General features: G+C 40.1%; 1 protein-coding gene across 1 annotated transcript in view; it reads right to left on the bottom strand.

Moving 5' to 3' along the window:
* The window catches only part of CFAP44 (cilia and flagella associated protein 44), a 121,790-nt gene that overhangs the window by 28,879 nt on the left and 73,116 nt on the right, over positions 1 to 19,795 (bottom strand). The window contains exons 25-29 of the mRNA XM_055124508.1: positions 14,371 to 14,376; positions 13,483 to 13,651; positions 9,727 to 9,904; positions 7,011 to 7,511; positions 3,236 to 3,439 (exon numbers count right to left, since the gene is read on the bottom strand). Coding sequence (XP_054980483.1) covers positions 3,236 to 3,439; positions 7,011 to 7,511; positions 9,727 to 9,904; positions 13,483 to 13,651; positions 14,371 to 14,376 — 1,058 coding nt within the window. The remainder of the gene's footprint in view (positions 1 to 3,235; positions 3,440 to 7,010; positions 7,512 to 9,726; positions 9,905 to 13,482; positions 13,652 to 14,370; positions 14,377 to 19,795) is intronic.

Raw genomic sequence — 19,795 nt, 5'->3', positions numbered from 1 at the left:
GATGTACCAAAGTTTCTTCAACCAGTCATCTGTTCTAGGGCACTCAGGTTTTTTTCCAGATTCTGGCTATTGTAAACAGTGCTGCGATGAACATATAAGTGCAGATATCATTTCGACTATACTTTTTTGCTTCTCTGGGATATATTCCCAGCAGTGGTATTGCTGGGTCAAATGGGAGTTCAACCTCTAGTTTTTTGAGAATCGTCCATATTGTTTTCCAGAAGGGTTGAACTAGTCGGCTTTCCCACCAGCAGTGTAGAAGGGTCCCTTTCTCCCCACATCCTCTCCAACAGTGGTTGCTTTTGTTCTTTTGGATGTGTGCTAGTCTCTGTGGTGTGAGGTGGTATCTCATGGTTGTTTTGATCTGCATCTCCCTGATGATTAGTGATGTAGAGCACTTTTTCACGTGCCTTTTGGCCATTCGTATCTCTTCCTTGGGAAAGTTTCTGTTCACTTCTTCGCCCCATTTTTTGATGGGGTTGGATGTTTTCTTCTTGTAGAGTTCAACCAGTGCTTTATATACCCTTGATATCAACCCCTTATCTGATGGGTATTGTGTAAATATCCTTTCCCATTCTGTAGATAGTCTTTGTATTCTGGTCACTGTATCTTTTGCGGTGCAGAAGCTTTTTAGTTTAATTCTTAATGTAATTTTATTAGATCAATAAAGTCCAGATGAAAAAAAAGAAAGAGACAGGCATAGAAAGATTGCACTCATATGTGGAATATAATATAACTGAGAAGTACAAGTTTGCAGTGATGCAATTTCTAGTAGATATTTCTCTGAACTTAGTTACTAAAATACTAAAATACAGAAACCCAAAACCGTGAGGCCGCTAGTGTGGTCACTCGACCTCATATCTCTTCATTCTCAGCAATGGAAAACAAATTATCAAATGCTTCCTTTTCAGCAGGTCCGACTTTAGGGGGGATAAACTCCAAACAATAATAGTGAGTTTTGTTGAAATATTGAATGTAATCAAATTAAAGTAAAAGTAAAGTGAAATTTATCAGTTACACAAAGGGGGAAGTTGGGGATGTGGGGTGGGGTGGAGCTATACTGTGATTCTTGGCGGTGGAATATGTGCACTGGTGAAGGGATGGGTGTTCGAGTATTGTATAACTGAGACTTAAACCTGAAACCTTTGTAACTTTCCACATAGTGACTCAATAAAAATTTTTTTAAAAAATATATATAAAAGAACCTCTATGACATTGAAGCTAAAGGCATCTTCAAGGATAAAACACCACTGACCAAGCCAGTGGAAGCAAAGATAAATGATGGGATTACATTATGCTAAGAAGCTTCTGTACCTCAAAAGAAACAGTGAATAGGATACAACGACAGCGTAGAGAATGGGAAAAATTATTTACCCAATACCCATCAGATAAGGGGTTAATATCCAAGATATATAAAGCACTGGTAGAACTTTTCAAGAAAAAAAAAACCTCCAATTCCATAAAAAAAATGGGGAGAAGAAATTTACAGAGACTTTAATAAAGAAGAAATACAAGTGGGCAAAAGACACATTGAAAATGCTCTTCAATGCATCAGGGAGCTGCAAATCAAAACAACTATCAGGTATCTCACACCACAGAGACTGGCACACATCAAAAAGAATAAGAACAACCAATGTTGTGCAGATGTGTGGGAAAACGTAATCTTTTCATTGTTGGTGGGAATGCTAAGCAGTCCAGCATTTTTGGAAAACAATATGGACATTCCTCAAAAGCTAGAAATTGAGTCACCATACAAGCCAGCAATACCACTTCTAGAAATATACTCTGCAGGCCCAAAAACACACAGCATCAATGCCATCTGCACTTCTAGAATCACTGCAGCACTGTTCACAATATTCAGAATTTGGAAAAACCCCGAGTGCCCAGGAACAGATGACTGGATAAAGAAACTATAGTATATTTACACAGTGGAATGCTATGTGGCTGTTAAGAAAAATGAAGTCATGAAATTCACATATAAATGGATGCACATGGAGAGCATCATGCTGAGTGAAATGAGTCAGAGGAGAAAGAAAGACGTAGAATAATTGGACTCATTTGTGGGATATAAAAAATCACAGAATGAGATGATACCCAAGACTTAGTGGAATACAGGAGGAATGGTACACAGTTGGAAGCCTGCCACAAGTGATAGAGAAGGTACCACTATGCCAAAGATAGTCGGAAATGATCAATCTGGACAAGAACTGAGTGCTGAAAGTAAGTAAAGCATCACACATGATAACCTCTCAGTACCATCATGTTCCAAAGGAAAGAGTGTATGAAGTGGCTCCATAGAGGTAGATTGTGGGATAGGGCCAGGAGGGAAACTGAGTAACTGGTGGCAGGAAATGTACACTGGTGAAGGGACAGGTGATGGAACATTGTATGACTGAAACATAATCATGAACAACTTTGTGACTCTGTATCTCTCAGTTATTCAATTTAAAAAGATAACTTAATTAAAATTCTATTTCATATGTTAGTGACAAAAATACAGACCTTTAAAATGAATAGGTAAACTATAAGACTCACTTCTGGAAAATTATTCTTCTGCCTTTGAAAATATCAGATCCAATCTGTTTTAAGATTTGATTCATTTCTCTCTGAGCCAGAATTTGTGTATGAGTTGTAGGGGTAGGAGAGCAGCATTAGTGAGACTTTAGGCTTCCCTACTCATTCCTACTAGATCCACTTGACTGGCTGAATTTTCCAAATTCTCCTCTCCTTCTGGCTGTTCTCCTTCTGGCTCCTTCTGGGACCTTGAGGAAAAGCTTCCCCTGCCACACACCCCCAACCCCTTTAGAATTGTTACTGTCTCTGGCGTGTCTTCCTAGTTTCCACCAAATTCAAATTAATGGAATTTACCACCCTTCTCCCGAATCACTAGCAATATCTTTACATATAATTATAAAGTAAAACATGTTTACTCATATTCACAACAATGAGATTAGAATATCAGATGAGAAGTTCAATAGAGAAAATACAGATTCTATAACTGACTTTGGAAACTGAAATAGAGCATGCAGAAATAAGAGAGAAGCAAAGGAGAAAAAAGAGACAGGAATGAAATGTAGAGACTATACATGGCAGAGCAAGTAAGGCACTTGGCTTACAAAGAAGGAAGGGAGGAAGAACGAACTAGAACAAGGTTGGGAAATAAGACAAAAAAAAAGGAATCAAGTTCCCCCTGTAAGTAACAGTTGGAAGTCAACATTCTCCTGCCCATTCATACTTGCATATCCTGCTCCTCCTTGTCTAATGAATTAACACGCTCTTGAAGTATATTCTCCTCTTTTTCAAAATTCTTGAGGAGCAGCATTTCTTGAAATAGTGTGAGATGGTGCAGGTCAGATAACTTTATCTGAGTATCTAGCTTCAGTTTCTGATGTCTTAGGAGACAAAGTTCTGCATCAAATGTGACAATCAGTTCTTGGATCTGAGGTAGAAAAAGATTGAAGGCTCTATTAGAACAGGTAAATGTACATTTTAAGCTAATACTACTAATTTGAGTGAAAGCAGTTTTTCATTACACAGTTTTTAAGGATGGAGAGTTTATGGGTGCATATGTGTGTGCCTAGTAATGTAAATAGATTCATTCATTGTAAAACTTTACATGAGATAATTTATTAAATGCAGAAATTCTCTAACTGAAACATATAAGCCAATGGTAGACAAAAATAGCTGGGACAGGGTCTGGAGCAATAGCACAGTGGGTAGGGCGTTTGCCTTGCACGCGGCCGACCCAGGTTCGATTCCCAGCATCCCATATGGTCCCCTGAGCACCACCAGGGGTAATTCCTGAGTGCAGAGCCAGGAGTAACACCTGTGTATTGCCAGGTGTGACCCAAAAAAGAAAAAAAAATAGCTGGGACAGCCATAAATTTATCAGACCAAATAGCATTCAGTCTGTCATCCCGTTGCTCATCAATTTGCTCGAGCGGGCACCAGTAACGTCTCTCATTGAGAGACTTATTGTTACTGTTTTTGGCAGATCCAATATGCACGGGTAGCTTGCCAGGCTCTGCCGTGCGGGCCTACCAAATTCTGGTAGCTTGCCGGGCTCTCCGAGAGGGGCAGAGGAATCGAACACAGGTCAGCCACATGAAAGGCGACCGCCCTACCGCTGTGCTATCGCTCCAGCCTATTAAAAAGAAAAATGTGTTGGGACCACACCCAGTAGTGCATAGGGCCTGTTCCTGGCTCTGCATTCAGGGATCACTCCTGGCTGTGCTTGGAGGACCATATGCAGACACAGAGATCAAACCCATTTTAGGCCACATGCAAGAAAATGCCCTAACCACCGTACTACGTCTTCAACTCCAGGAAAATGTGTTTTTAAAACAAAGACAAAAAAAAAGTCCAAGACCATCAAGCTGAATGCAATGATTTCAGATCAGGGATGGCAAAAAGCAAAATAATTTATAGGTTGTGGACCGATCAAGGTTTGAGGAAGTTATAATCAAATCAGTAAACATATAGAGAGTATCTTATGTAGGTAAGACTACATAAGTAGTCCTAGTAGTCTTAGTAGTCTTATGTAGTCTTATCTACATAAGACTCCAAAAATATCTTAAGGAGTATCTGCTATGACAATATTTTAGAGAATATATGTGAATAAAAGGAAGTATATGTGACCCGTCAAGAACTATAAAATTTTCAAAACAAAAATAACATAAAAACAGCAAGAAAAGTGCAACACTGTTACTTATGTTTTCCTTAATATAATTAGTGATATCTGAGATTGAAGTCATTACTTTTGGATTTTTGTTTGTTCGGGGGGGGGGGGGCGGGCACAGTCCTGGTTCTGCACTTGTGTGTCACTACTAGTAACTTTGGTATGGTGTGCTGGGCATTGAACCCAGAGTGGCCACACTCAAGGCAAGTGCCCTAGCTACTGGACTGCTACTCTAGCCCAATTTTGAATTGATTTGAGTATAAAAGGTAATAAAAGAATCTGAATTCTTTTTTTTTTTTTTACACACGTGGCTGACCAGTTTCCCAACACTATTTGCTGAAAAGGCTTTCTTTGGTCCTCTCAAACTCTAGTTTCTTTGTCAAAGATTAGATAATCATATACTTGAGGCTCTGTCTCTAGACTCTTAATTCTGTTCCATTGGCCTGAGAGTTAGTTTTTATTCCAATAACATACTGTCTTGATCACTATAGCTTTATAGTATAATTTAAAGCTGGAACGATCCCTATTTCACATCTTACACAAATGTCAATTCAAAATGGATTAGAAAGTTTGATACCAGGCCCAATCCATAAAATTACTATGGTAAAAAAAGGAAGCACCCTTCAAGAAACTGAATCTCGAGGCATTTTCAATGACTTAATGCCATTGGTCAGGCAAACGGAGGCAAAAATAAACAAAGGGGGCTATATTAATTTTAAAATCTTTTGCACTCTGAAAGATGTGATGACTAGAGTAAAAAAACACCCCATAGACTGGGAAGAAATATTTACCCACTGCTCATCTGACAAAGGGTTAATACCTAAGAACTTAAGTCCTTGTAAAATTTTGCAACAAACAACTAATAATGCATCAAAATGAGAAGAAACAAAGACATTTCCTTGAAGAATAAATACAGCAACAAACATGCAAAAATGCACTTCACAGGGGTCAGAGCACAGCTTGCATCCAGTTTGATTCCTGACACCCCATATGTTCCCTCTGCACACCACCAGTAGTGGTTCCAAGCACCGAACCAAGAGTAAGCCCTGAACACTGCTGGGTATGGCCTAAAAGCAAAAGACAAACAATTTTTTAAAAGAGCTCATCAGGGAAATGCATGCCAGTGATACTTGAACACATCAAAAAAGAACAAAAACAGACTTTCCGCCAAGATGTGACCCGGGTGGCAACACGTTTGTGTGGCCGCTCTGCAGCTGAATGACCACAATCCAGAGGCCAGCTAGACTACTTTTGGTACTAGCAGCTGCTCACAGAAATGTCTCTAGACTCTGAACTAAGCCATACTCCCATGCTGCCTCAGGAAGGGAAATGATGCAATTTATAATATAAATCTCCCTGGACTTCGTTACTAAAATACTAAAATACAGAAATCCCGAACCATGCGGCAGCGATAGCAGCTTCATATCTCTTCATTTTCAGCAATGGAAAACTAATTGTCAAATGCTTCCTTTTCAGCAGGGCTGTTTTTTTGGGGAAAACTTCAACAACAATAGTGAGTTTTGTGTTGAAATATGGAATGTAATCAAGGTAAAGAGAAAGTGAAGTGAAATTTGTCAGCTACACAGGCGGGGGTTGGGGTTGGGGGGTGGAAGGTATACTGGGGTTTTTGGTGGTGGAATATGTGCACTGGTGAAAGGATGGGTGTTCGAACATTGTATAACTGAGACATAAGCTTTGTAACTTTCCACAGGGTGATTCAATAAAAGAAATAAATTTAAAACAAACAAACAAAAAAGAACCAAAACAGACAATGCTGGCACTGTTTTGGGGGGGAAGTTGGTGGGAATGTTGAGAGGTCCAGGCTCTTGGAAAGCAATATAGACAATGTCTGCTCTGAGTTGAAAGGATTTCCATCCTGTTTTTCATCTGTTCATTCGTGAAAGCCAAGAGAATGTCATCACAACTTGTTTAGCAAACATTTTTGGATATTCTGTGTATAGAGCAGCATTGAGTACATATTAAGAACACAACAATATTTAAGAGAGAGATAATCTGTAGCCTCATAAAAGTGTGCAGACTCTCTAGGTAAGAGAGAATAAAATAAGAATAATATTTACAAACTTAGAGAACTATGTAGCATGGCTCACAGTGTTATTCACTAAAGAAATGATAATTCTGCCTTTAAGGAAACTCTAAATTTGTTGGACAAGCATGACCAGGGGAGTCCACATATTTCTATAGCAAACTCACTTAAGGTTTAAGGTTTTCCTTTCCTTTTACTCCCAAGCTCTCTAAAGTTCTTGAACAATGAATTATAATTTTTCTTCCCAGCTATCCTCTCAGCTTAAACAGCCACATTCTCACCCCTTACCCTGTCCATCAAATACTGCTGCATGTAAATCTGTTTAATCTCATCCCTCTTTGTAATCTCCAGCTCCACATCAGTTGGCTCTACTGCTTCAAATTCCAAAAACTTTGGAATATCTGTATTGAATATTGATCCCTTTGATCCCTTCAACACTGAATCACGTCTTGTTATGTGACCATCCCTTCCAAGGGTTGATTTCCGGAACTTTTCCTCTGGACCCGAGGACAATGGCTGCTCTGAGCTGGTGTCTTTTTCATCTTGTTTTTTCATCTGCTCATTCTTGAAAGCCAGGAGAATGTCATCATTATATTGAAATCTCTTTTCTGGGATTTCTTCTGGGTAGATCTTGGGGATTTCAGGAATGGGTAGATGTTTGGATACGTGAAGAGTCAATTGAATATTCTTCAGTTCTTGTACGAGGCACTGTATTTCTTCAATGACGGCCACTTTAAGGTCTCTAAGTGAGACAATACTCTTATTCATCTGCATTTTCTTTAAGTGGACCTGAAAAAGAGTGAGAAGAAAACTAAATGATAACCCCAGCACAAAAGACAGACTGAAATAATATTTTTGCCTCTAGACTAGTAAGTATATGGCTAGCAAAAACTCAAGATAAATATTTATCAGACCATTCCCTGTTCACTACTAAGTTACTCTTTTATAAAATTTAGGGTTTTCCCCATTTAACCTTTTTTTAAAGGGGGGGGAGTTCAAATGGGATCTCTGGGAACCTTTGGCTGGCTCACACCTGAGATCTCTTAACCTCCTTCCATGGAAGTTATTCTTAAGGCATGGCAATGAGTCAGATTCCAGGAAAAGATCTTTGTTTCAGCAATATAATCTTGCCCCAATGGAAGCTCAAATTCAAATTCTGTTGACTTGGATTCATTCAGGATGCCCCAAGTAGGAACAAACTAGAGTCAACTCTACTTTCGTTCTTGAGTTTGACCTTACTTTTATGGCTACTCCTTGTGTGCATAAAGTCATGGTCCTGAATTTCAGTACCATGTCACACCAAGAAATTCCAGGATTTTCCCTTGGCTCCTTTTCCAGGTGTCTCAGCCACGCTGGGCTCTCCTCAGACACAGCTGTTAGGCACGCGCAGTTTTCCCTCATTCCCACCTCCTCCCTGGGCTGTGTTTTTCAAGCCCTGTGTACCCCTGCAACCCCATTCTTGTGTGTGGTTGGGAAACTCAATATAACAAAGGCTATTTAAGATTACTTTTTCTAAACACACAGGTTAAAGAAATAAGAGCTCAAAAGGCAATTCTTCTAAATTTATAGAATCTACCCATATACTCTTTATAAAGCAAAAAATACAACAACAAAATGGGGATATTTTATGTAGTAAGAACAAAGAACAAAATGTTAAAGCATTAAGATTTAGGGGGCTGAAGCTATAGCACAGTGGGCAGGGCGTTTTCCTTGCATGCAGCCAGTCCCGGTTTGATCTCCAGCATCCCATATGGTCCCCTGAGCACTGTCAGGTGTCACCCAAAGAGCCAAAAAAAAAAAAAGCATTAAGATTTAAACTTAAGACCTAGTACATGTAGGTATAATATCTGAAGCACCTAGGGAATGAGAATTAAGTTGAAAATAATGAACTACAAACCAGAGAGAGAGAGTCCAAGAGTTACGGTGCATGTGTTGCACGAGGCTGACCCTGATTTGATCCCCAGCATCACTGGGTACAGCCCTGAAGACCCCGAACACCACCAGGTGTGGTCCTGGAGGCCTCTGAGGACTATCAGCCAGAGTGGTCCGGGCATGCCCTGGCACGCAGGGCTGGATGGGCACCACACCGTGGGGCCTTTGCTTTGAAATACCGATCCAGGCAACTAGGAATTTCTAGGAGGGGCCCCCAAAATAAATTCCAAAATTGAAAAAAATTTAATCTAGAGTAATCTGCTAATGGCTTCAAGAGCTACTTCTTTTGAGGAGCGCCCTCCTTCTGTGCCAATTCTTCCTTTGCATTTTCATAAACACTTCACAGAACTAAACATTGGTCACAAGCATGACAAAATGGACAAAACATTATTTTTTAAATACTTGATACTATTCAGGGTCTTAAGTTTATATGGTAATGATCTAAGTAATTTATTATATGTAATAATGTATTTCGTATAATTATCTTAATTGTATTATAAATACAATAATGAGTATTTATTCATTTTTATTATTACACTGAGTCTATGAAGTAGACTAAATGTCCTATTATTAGTAACTGGTATTAATACCCTTTTTAGAGATAATATGACTGGATCTTAGGGAAATTTTTCTCAAAGTTCATATAGCTATTAAGTGATAGAAATAGAAACAGACTCTAATCATCATGTACAACAATGTGTTTCAGGTTGTTTTATGTGCCATTCCAATAAAATAGATTTCAATGTATTGTGACTGAGTTTAGAACATCACACTTGTCCATTATATCTCGATAGATCTATAAAATTAACAGTGAATCAGGACTTAAACTTAAAGGCTGGTTCTGTCCTATTAACTAAACAAACAACAAAAACAAATCTGTCTTCTCCTGGTTTTGGTTCCCCCATTTGTAAAAAGCAGGAGGCATTATAAACAACCTAAAAGCTCAAATTACAAACATAAATTCTCAAATTCTATGACTATCATTAGGGATCAGGATCCCAAAATGGGTGATTTTCAACATATCTCTATTAAAAGTTCAAGACATTTCATCATGAAAACCATGGCTAAGTACCACAGAGTCTAGGTGTCCCAGCTCCTCTTCCTTTTTGGCAGCATTTATTCGCATGTGCTCAGGTATCTTATAGTCTGAAGCTGTCTTCAGATTAAAATCTCCCATATACATCTGGGCCTCTTTGATGGCTTGAATATCTTTGGGATCTTCATAGTCATCATCAGGCTTACTCCTGTACCTATTAGAAAAAAATGGATAAATCTATAACAAAACAATAAACTCTTATCTTTTTACCCCAGATACATATTCAGATTCAGTTATGGAGTATAAACCTAATTCCATATTCTTGGCACAGTTTCGCTTTTAGAACCCAAGAATTTTTAAAAATTAATAACACTGATAGGACAAGCCTCACGCATGAAGGTACCGGCAGAGGAACCCAGGAGTGTGTAATCCCATCAACGGCCAACATCCAGAGAGACTTAAAAACAAGCTCCCAGAAGAGAGCGGTGCAAAGAGTCTCTTGGCCATACGCCTGGCCGTCTTCCCTGGGGCCCCTCGGAGGGGATGGGCTCCAGCTTCCCTCCCCACCCTGAGCAGAGCTCCCGGCAGCCAAAGACCACTGGAACCTAGCTACAGTCATGCTTGGGGCCCCTCTCCACATGATCGGATGGGCCTCGTGCATGAAGGTGCCAGCAGAGGAACCCAGGTGTGTGTGATCCCATCAACAGCCAACATCCAGAGAGACTTAGGAGCAAGCTCCCAGAAGCTTGTCTTGTAGCCTACTTCTCCCTCTGGGAAGAACCGGCAAGCTTCTGGGAGTTTCCTGCCCATATGGGACAGCCTTGCAAGCTTCACATCGTGTATTCATATGCTAGATCCAATAACAAGCTGGATCTCATTCCCCTGACCCTGAAAAAGCCTCCAGTGTGACATCTTTGGCAAGGCCGAGTCAAGAGAGACTTCTAAGGGGCTGGAGTGATAGCACAGCGGGTAGGGCGTTTGCCTTGCACGCGGCCGACTTGAGTTAGAATCCCAGCATCCCATATGGTCCACTGAGCACCGCCAGGGATAATTCCTGAGTGCATAAGCCAGGAATGACCCCTGTGCATCGCCGGGTGTGACCCAAAAAAAAAAAAAGCAAAAAAAAAATCCAAAAAAAAAAAGAGAGAGACTTATAAGATCTCAGGGAAAGGACGAATGGAGAGGTTACTGAGCCCACTGGAGAAATCGATGATTAATGGGATTTTGTGATTCGTGAATAACACTGAAATTTGCCTATAAATGGATGGAATGGAGAGTATCATGCTGAGTGAAATGAGTCAGAAGGAAAGGAACAGATACAGAATGGCTGCATTATTTGTGGTATATAAAAAATACATAGTAGAAGAATAATAGACATGACCAGGGAAAACGGGTTAGGAAGACTGGTCAGTGGTTGGAACTGACTACAAGAGTGTGGGGCTGACAGCAGGTAAGATAGAGAAGAGACCGGAATGACAATAATAGCTGGGAATGATCATGCTGGACAAGAGCTGAGGGTTAACAGCAGGTAAGGGATATTCTAGAGAACCTTTCAGTATCAATATTGCAAACCACAATGCCCAAAAGGAAAGAGAGAGAGAAGAAAAGCACCTGCCATAGAGGCAGGTAGGGGGCGGGGGGGTGGGGGATGATGGGAGGGAACCTGGGGACATTGTTGCTGGGAAATGTACACTGGTGGAGGGTTGAGTGTTGGAATACTATATGACTGAAATCCAATCATAAATAGCTTTTTAAAAAATAAATTAAAAAAGTTTTTAAATGACACCCCAAGCAAAATTAAAAAATAACTGAAAACAAGCCATTAATCATATGGTGCTCAAATAATAAAAATCAGTCTTAGGCTTTCAGTGCATTAATTTATATCAACATTATTATTTATTCGCTTGATAAATAATTCCTTGGAGGTAGAGTATTTTATAAATGAAAATTTAATTGAGGGCAGAGTTTTTTAAAAAATCAATAAAAAGTTATTTGAGGACTGAAGAGATAGTATAGGGGTTAAGGCACATGCTTTGCATATGATTAGCCTGGGTTTGGTCCCACACCATTAGGTTCTCCCGCGATACCCCTTCCCCTGCCACCCTGCAAGCATTTCCAGAGTAGCTCTGAAGGACCCCAACATACCAGGATGCTTGACAATTTTTTGGTACCACAGGGCCTGAGCAACATCATGTCCTTGGGTTCTTCCTTTGAACTGCTGGGCCTGGCTTTATTCCGCTGGTCAAGTGGTCTTCAGCGTAAACCCCCTCCCCCCACCACCCTGCATTCCCCGTTTCTCCAGCCCAGGAGACCGATTACCAGTTAGTCTACAGTTTTCAGATGCTCATTCTGAATTGTAATTCTCAAAACTACTGTTAGGAATCCAAAGCCAAGCCACTGTGGTTTGAACTTAGCTGGACTCTGACTGGGGATGACAGAGAAGGAAACCCGGCTGGAGAGCAAAGATACGTGTGTGTGACTGTCCAAGCCTGGACTCTGGGCATGGCCGAGTTCTAGGCCAACCTCCCAGGTTAATGAGGGTGGGGAATACTGGCTTCATTGATCTTATAAATAAATATTAAATTTATATAAAAGTTAATATTTAATAAATATTAGTTAACATTTAAACCCTTCTAATAACACATACAAACATCAAAGCAATGCATTAATTGGAAATTCTATATTTGTGTGTAACAATACTAATTGGAAGAAAATGTAAAGAAGAATAAAAGGGAATATAGGAAGGGAGAAATGGGAAGGATGGAAGAAGGAAAGAGGAATAGAGGAAGGGAGGAGAGGTAGAAAGAGAAAGGAAGAAAACATCTCTTGCCATATAAGAGAAATAGATGCACACTTATCCTCAAATGGTAAATAACTAGAAAACTGAACAAAAATATATGGTGTGGGGCTGGAGCAATAGCACAGTGGGTAGGGTGTTTGCCTTGCATGTGGCCAACCCAGGTCGATTCCCAGCAACCCATATGGTCCCCTGAGCACCGCCAGGAGTAATTCCTGAGTGTACAGCCAGGAGTAACCCCTCTGCATTGCTGGGTGTGACCCAAAAAGAAAAAATATATATCTGGTGTGAAAATGATAAAACCTTGCTACATTGGTGGGAATACAAATTGATTTAGCCTTGTCGAAAAGTGGAACACTGGAAAATTGTCCAAAAAAAGGTCCTTGCTCTATTAATTTCCAGATGGCAGCCTGGAAATTTTTGTGAGGCCAGCATTTCAGTACAAGATGCTAAGATACAGCAATGCTGAACTGACCCCACAAGTGCTGAGAGCCTCCAAGAGCACATGCCGCAGTGCTCAGGGGCCTCCCAGGCTGCCCCCAGCAATGCAGGTACCATGTAGTTCCAGAAATTGAACCCAGATCATTGCATGCTGGTCTTGGCTTATGCCCTCAGCACCATACTATCTTCTGGGCCCCTAATATCAAGTTTTTTTCAAGGTAACATTAGGTTCGAGATCTAAAAGTGAAAGAAAAATAAGATGTTAAAGGAACACAGGGAAGAACATCTTCTTTGTTTTTAGGATAGAAAATAAGGTCAGAATCTTTAATTATCAGTTTGAGTATATTTGCAAAATAGAATTTCTGAACCCCAAACTCTAAGGAGCAATGGACTTCCACTACCCTGAAAGATCCAGCTGATCCTTCTTCAATACAGATTGAAGCTGTATCTCCATCTTTCTCTCTTCTATCTACCTCTTTAGATAGAAATGCCAATACAGATTTTTGAAAATACTTTGATATATTAAAATGAAAGGATTAAGGTAACCAACTTACAGTTCTTCCCATTCCTTTTCTCTCTGTTGAATCTTCTGTTGGGCCTTTTCAGCTTTTAGCATAAGTCTTCTTGTTCTCTCAATTTGATTGTTCACCATAATTTCACTTAAAGTTCTAGGCCGTAATTTTTTCCCCTCTTGTATAATTGAGTCAGTTCTAGCACTCTCAGCTACCTCTGTATGGAAGAGTCAACATTTTTTTCCAATGTTTTTGAAACATCAAAATAAAACTCTCAAATATTGTTCTTACCCATGCCACATTTTAAAAAATCCAAAACACATAATGAATCTATCAACAAAAACATTTATTAAAAAATTATCATAAAATTAAATCCCATAAGTATTTTAGTAGACCAAAGTAAAGTCCCAGATTTTTCCTTTAAGAAGCTTGTTAAAAATTGTCAGGATAGCCTGGATCTGGGGCTCTGACGCTCCCCAGCCCAGCCTTGCTGATCTCAGTCACCTCTTGGTGCCGTCCTGACCCCTGCCTTGGCTCAAGGTTGTTGGGGGCGTGTCCTCACCTTAGGGGGCGTGGTCTCAAAATGGGCGTGGCCTCCTTCTGGAGCAGTGGCCGCGCCCCAGTTATTTTTACCATTCCATACATCGCGCATTGATCACAATTGGTCATCTTAGTCAATATATGTTAATAGTCAACTAGCCTAGCCTAGCCTAATTTCACAAAAACTGTCAGTGAACACATCAAGCTGCACAAAAAGTCCTTTGTAAAGAGACCATAGCCCTACGTCTTCAACTGAGGCTCCTCACAAGCTAAGGAAGTTCGCCTGACAGTAAAGCCCATAACAACATGAAGAAACAGCGAAAATCCCCACCGCCAGGAGAGATGGAAGAGAGGATCTCAGAAACCTCAGCAAGGACTTCCCAGAAATACAACCTCCTCTCAGATAAAGGATTCGGAGAGGAAATCATAAAGATGGTTGATGAACTTAAAGCAACTATGAAACAAACTTCCAATAAATTAAGGGAGGATATGGATGCAGCCTTAGAATGGTCCACCAAGATAATCCAGGAAGAAATGAGAGCAGAAATTTCAAAGCTACGAACAGAAGTGACACAATTAAAAGAATCGGTAGATGAAATAAAAAACTCAGTAGGATCCCTCAATAGTAGAATAACTACAGCCGAAAACAGAATCAGTGAGCTTGAAGATGAGCTGCAGAAAGCATATAGGTAACAACAAATAATGGCAAAAGACCTCAAAATGGCTCTAGAATGAATTAGAGACTTAGGGGATGACCTCAAGAGAAACAACATAAGAATCACTGGAGTACCAGAAGCACAGGGAACCAATCCCAATGAAAAAAGAAACACAATTAAAGACATCATTGCTAAGAAATTCCCAGAGCTATAGGATGCGGCCATCCAGATACAAGGAGTCTGAAGGGTGCCAGCTAAAAGGGACCCAAATAAAAAATCCCCAAGGCATATCATAGTCAGAATGATGGATGCCGTGGATAGAGACACAATACTTCAAGCAGCAAGATCAAAGAAGGAAATCACATACAAAGGAGCACCCCTTAGATTCACAGCAGACCTATCAGAGGAAACCTTCCAAGTCCGAAGACAATGGTGGGATATAGTAAAAAAAAATAATGAAATGAATGCCTCACCAAGAATATTTTACCCGGCAAAACTGTCAGTTAAACTTGAAGGAACCATACACTATTTCATGGAGAAACAACAGCTCAGGAACTTCAAGGACTCAGACCAAACTTAAAAGAAGGACTAAAAGGGCTATTATAAGACAAGGAAAAACCCTACAAGAACAACAAACCCTACAGAAAGATGGCACAAAATCTCATGATAATAATTTCTCTCAATGATAATGGCTTAAATGTACCAATCAAGAGGCACAGAGTGGCAAAATGGATTCAGAAACTAAACCCAACTTTCTGCTGCCTACAAGAAATACTGTAGCCAGAACAAACACAGACTCAAAGTCAAAGGATGGAAAACAATCCTGCAAGCAAACAACTCCCTCAAAAAAGCTGGGGTGGCCATACTAGTATCCGACAACATAGATTTCAGGCTGAAAAAGATCAGAAGAGACAGCGAAGGCCATTTTCTATACATCAAGGGATATGTACAACAGGAAGAAATCACACACTTAGACATATGCGCACCTAATGAACGACCAGCAAAATACTTAAAAGAACTCCTAACAGAATTTAAGGGGGACATAACTAGCACCACAATAGTAGTTGGAGACTTCAACACTGCCTTATCACCTCTGGATAGGTCGACAAGAACAACACTCAGCATGGAAACAATGGCTCTGAAGGAAGAAATGGAGGAGACAGGGCTAATAGACCTATACAAGGCTATATACCCCAGAAAGAAAGAATACACATTCTTTTCCAGTGTACATGGAACGTTTTCCAAAATAGACCACGTTCTGGGCCACAAATTATACATTAATAGAATAGGGAAGATAGAAATTGTATCAACTATCTTTTCAGACCATGATGCACTGAAGATGGAAGTTAATCACACACAGACGCGGAGAACCAAATCAAACACCTGGAAATTAAACAACTCAATGCTGAACAATGAGTGGGTCATGAAGGAAATCAAGGAATAAATAAAAAAATATCTCGAAACAAATGAGAATGAAGACACAACCTACCAGAACCTATGGGACACAGCTAAAGCTGTGTTAAGGGGAAATTTATAGCTCTGCAAGCTTTCCTAAGGAAGGAAGAAAGGGCCTATATAGATAGCTTGACTTCACAGCTCAAGATCTTAGAAAAGGACCAGAAAAAGAGACACAAACCAGGCCAAAGGAAAGAAATAATAAAAATTAGAGCAGAAATTAACGACATGGAAACCCGAAAAACAATCTGAAAGATCAATTAAACAAAGAGTTGGTTCTTCGAGAAAATAAATAAGATTGATAAACCACTAGCAAGACTCACAAAGAAAGAGAGAGAGAACACTAGTAAACCGAATCAAAAATGAAAAGGGGGACATCACAACAGAAACCAATGAGATTCAAAAGATCATCAGAGACTACTCTGAAAGTCTGTATGCCACAAAACAAGAGAACCTAAAAGAAATGGATAAATTCCTTGATTCCTACAATATCCCAAGACTGAACCAAGAAGACTTAAAGTACCTGAATAGGCCCATAAATATTAAGGAAATCAAAACTGTAATCAAAAGTGTCCCCAAAAACAAAAGCCCAGGTCCAGATGGATTCACTGGCGAATTCTTCCAAACATTTAAAGAAGACCTGTTGCCTGTTCTCCTCAAGCTTTTCCAGGAAATTGAAAAGACAGGAACCCTCCCGAACAGGTTTTATGAGGCACATATCTCTCTAATACCAAAAGCAAACAAAGACACCACTAACAAAGAAAACTATAGACCAATATCCCTGATGAACTACCAATGCAAAGATCCTCAACAAAATATTGGCAAATAGAATCCAACAACTCATCAAAAAGATCATACACCATGATCAAGTGGGATTCATCCCGGGGATGCAAGGATGGTTTAACATTCGGAAATCAATCAACATAATCCATCATATCAACAAAAGTAAAGATAAAAACCACATGATCGGGGCTGGAGAGATAGCACAGCGGGTAGGGCGTTTGCCTTGCACGCGGTCGACCCGGGTTCAAATCCCAGCATCCCATATGGTCCCCTGAGCACGGCCAGGGGTAATTCCTGAGTGCAGAGCCAGGAGTAACCCCTGTGCATCGCCAGGTGTGACCCAAAAAGCCAAAAAAAAAAAAGCCATATGATCATATCAATAGATGCAGAGAAAGCATTGGACAAGATCCAACATCCATTCATGATGAAAACTCTCACCAAAATGGGTTTTAGCGGAACTTTCCTCAAGATAGTCAAAGCCATCTACCACAAACCTATGGCAAGCATTATCATCAATGGGGGAAAACTAAGGGCCTTTCCTCTAAGATCGGGGACAAGACAAGGATGCCCACTCTCACCACTTCTCTTCAATATAGTATTGGAAGTACTTGCAATAGCCATTAGGCAAGAAAAAGATATTAAGGGCATTCAGATAGGAAAGGAAGAAGTCAAACTCTCACTATTCACAGACGATATGATACTATATCTAGAAAAACCTAAAACCTCTAATAAGAAACTCCTAGAAACAATTTACCTGTACAGTAAAGTCGCAGGCTATAGAATCAATACCCAAAAAACCATGGCCTTCCTATATGCAAACAATGAGTCAGAGGAAAGGGACATGATAAAAGCAATCCCATTCACAATCGTGCCCCAGAAAATCAAATACCTCGGAATCAGCTTAACTAAAGTAGTAAAGGACCTCTATAAAGAAAACTATAAAATGCCACTCCATGAAATAAAAGAGGACATGAGGAAATGGAAACATATCCCCTGCTCATGGATAGAAAGAATCAACATTTTCAAACGGCAATACTCGCCAAAGCACTATACAGATTAAATGTGATCCCTATAAGGATACCCATGACATTCTTCAAAGAAATGGATCAAGCAATCTTGAAATTCATATGGAACAATAAACGCCCACGGAGAGCTAAAACAATTCTTGGGAAAAATATGATGGGAGGCATCACCCTCCCCAACCTTAAACTTTACTACAAAGGAGTAACAATTAAAACAGCATGGTACTGGGACAAAGGCAGAGCTGCAGACCAATGGAATGGAGTGGAATATTCCTACACACAACCCCAAATGTATGATCACTTAATATTTGATAAGGGGGCAAGAAATGTGAAGTGGTGCAGGAAAAGCCTCTTCAACAAATGGTTCTGGTATAACTGGACAACCACATGCAAAAGAATGGGCTTAGACCTCGACTTGACACCATGCACAAAAGTCAGATCAAAATGGATTAAAGACCTCAACATCAGACCACAAACCATAAGGTACATCGAAGACAAGGTCAGCAAAACCCTTCACGATATTGAAGCTAAAGGTATCTTCAACGATGACACAGAACTAAGCAATCTAGTAGAAACAGAGATAAACAAATGGGATTATATTAAACTAAAAGCTTCTTTACCGCAAAAGACACAGTGACCAAAATACAAAGGCAATCTACAGAATGGGAAAGCTGTATTTCCCGTTACCCATACCCATCTCATAAAGCTGTATTTCCCATTACCCAATACCCATCCGATAAAGGGTTGATATCAAGGGTACATAAAGCACTGGTTGAACTCTACAAGAAGAAAACATCCAACCCCATCAGAAAAATGGGCCAAAGAAATGAACAGAAACTTTTCCAAAGAAGAGATATGAATGGCTAAAAGGTACATGAAAAAATGCTTAGCATCACTAATCATCAGGGAGATGCAGATCAAAACAACCATGAGATACCACCTCACACCACAGAGAATGGCACATATCCAAAAGAACAAAAGCAACCGCTGTTGGAGAGGATGTGGGGAGAAAGGAACCCTCCTGCACTGCTGGTGGGAATGCCGACTGGTCCAGCCCCTTTGGAAAACAATATGGATGCTTCTCAAAAAATTAGAAATTGAGCTTCCATTTGATCCAGCAATACCACTTCTCTGAATATACCCTGGAGAAACAAAAAAGTATAGTCAAAAATGACATCTGCACTTATATGTTCATCGTGGCACTGTTTACAATAGCCAGAACCTGGAAAAAACCCGAGTGCCCAAGAACAGATGACTGGTTAAAGAAACTCTGGTACATCTATACAATGGAATACTATGCAGCTGTTAGAAAAGATAAAGTCATGAACTTTGCATATAAGTGGATCAACATGGAAAGTATCATGCTAAGTGAAATGAGTCAGAAAGAGAGTGGCAGACATAGAAAGAATGCACTCATCTGTGGAATATAAAATAACAGGATAGGAGACTAATACCCAAGAATAGTAGTATACAATACCAGGAGGTTGATTCCATAGCTTGGAATTTGGCCTTACGCTGGGAGAAAATCATACCAAATGGAGAAGGGAACACCAAGTAAATTGTGAGTGGAGATCCCACGTGGTAAGGGAAATGCGCGCTGAAAGTGGACTAGTGTCCGAACATGATGGCCACTCAATACCCCTATTGCAGACCACAACACCCAAAAGGAGAGAGAGAGAAAACAAATTGGAATGCCCTGCCAGAGAGGCAGGGTGGGGTGGAGGGGATGGGATTGGGGTTTGGGAGGGTTCATTGGTGGTGGAGAATGGACACTAGTGGAGGGATGGGCTCCCGAACACTGCATGAGGGAAAATCAAGCACAAAATGTTTGAATCTGTAACTGTACCCTCACTGTGACTCACTAATTAAAAAATTTTTAAAAATTTTAAAAATTGTCAG

Source organism: Sorex araneus, chromosome 2 (assembly GCF_027595985.1).
Source record: "Sorex araneus isolate mSorAra2 chromosome 2, mSorAra2.pri, whole genome shotgun sequence".
NCBI classification, from domain to species: domain Eukaryota; kingdom Metazoa; phylum Chordata; class Mammalia; order Eulipotyphla; family Soricidae; genus Sorex; species Sorex araneus.
This window is presented reverse-complemented; position numbering and strand designations above follow the sequence as displayed.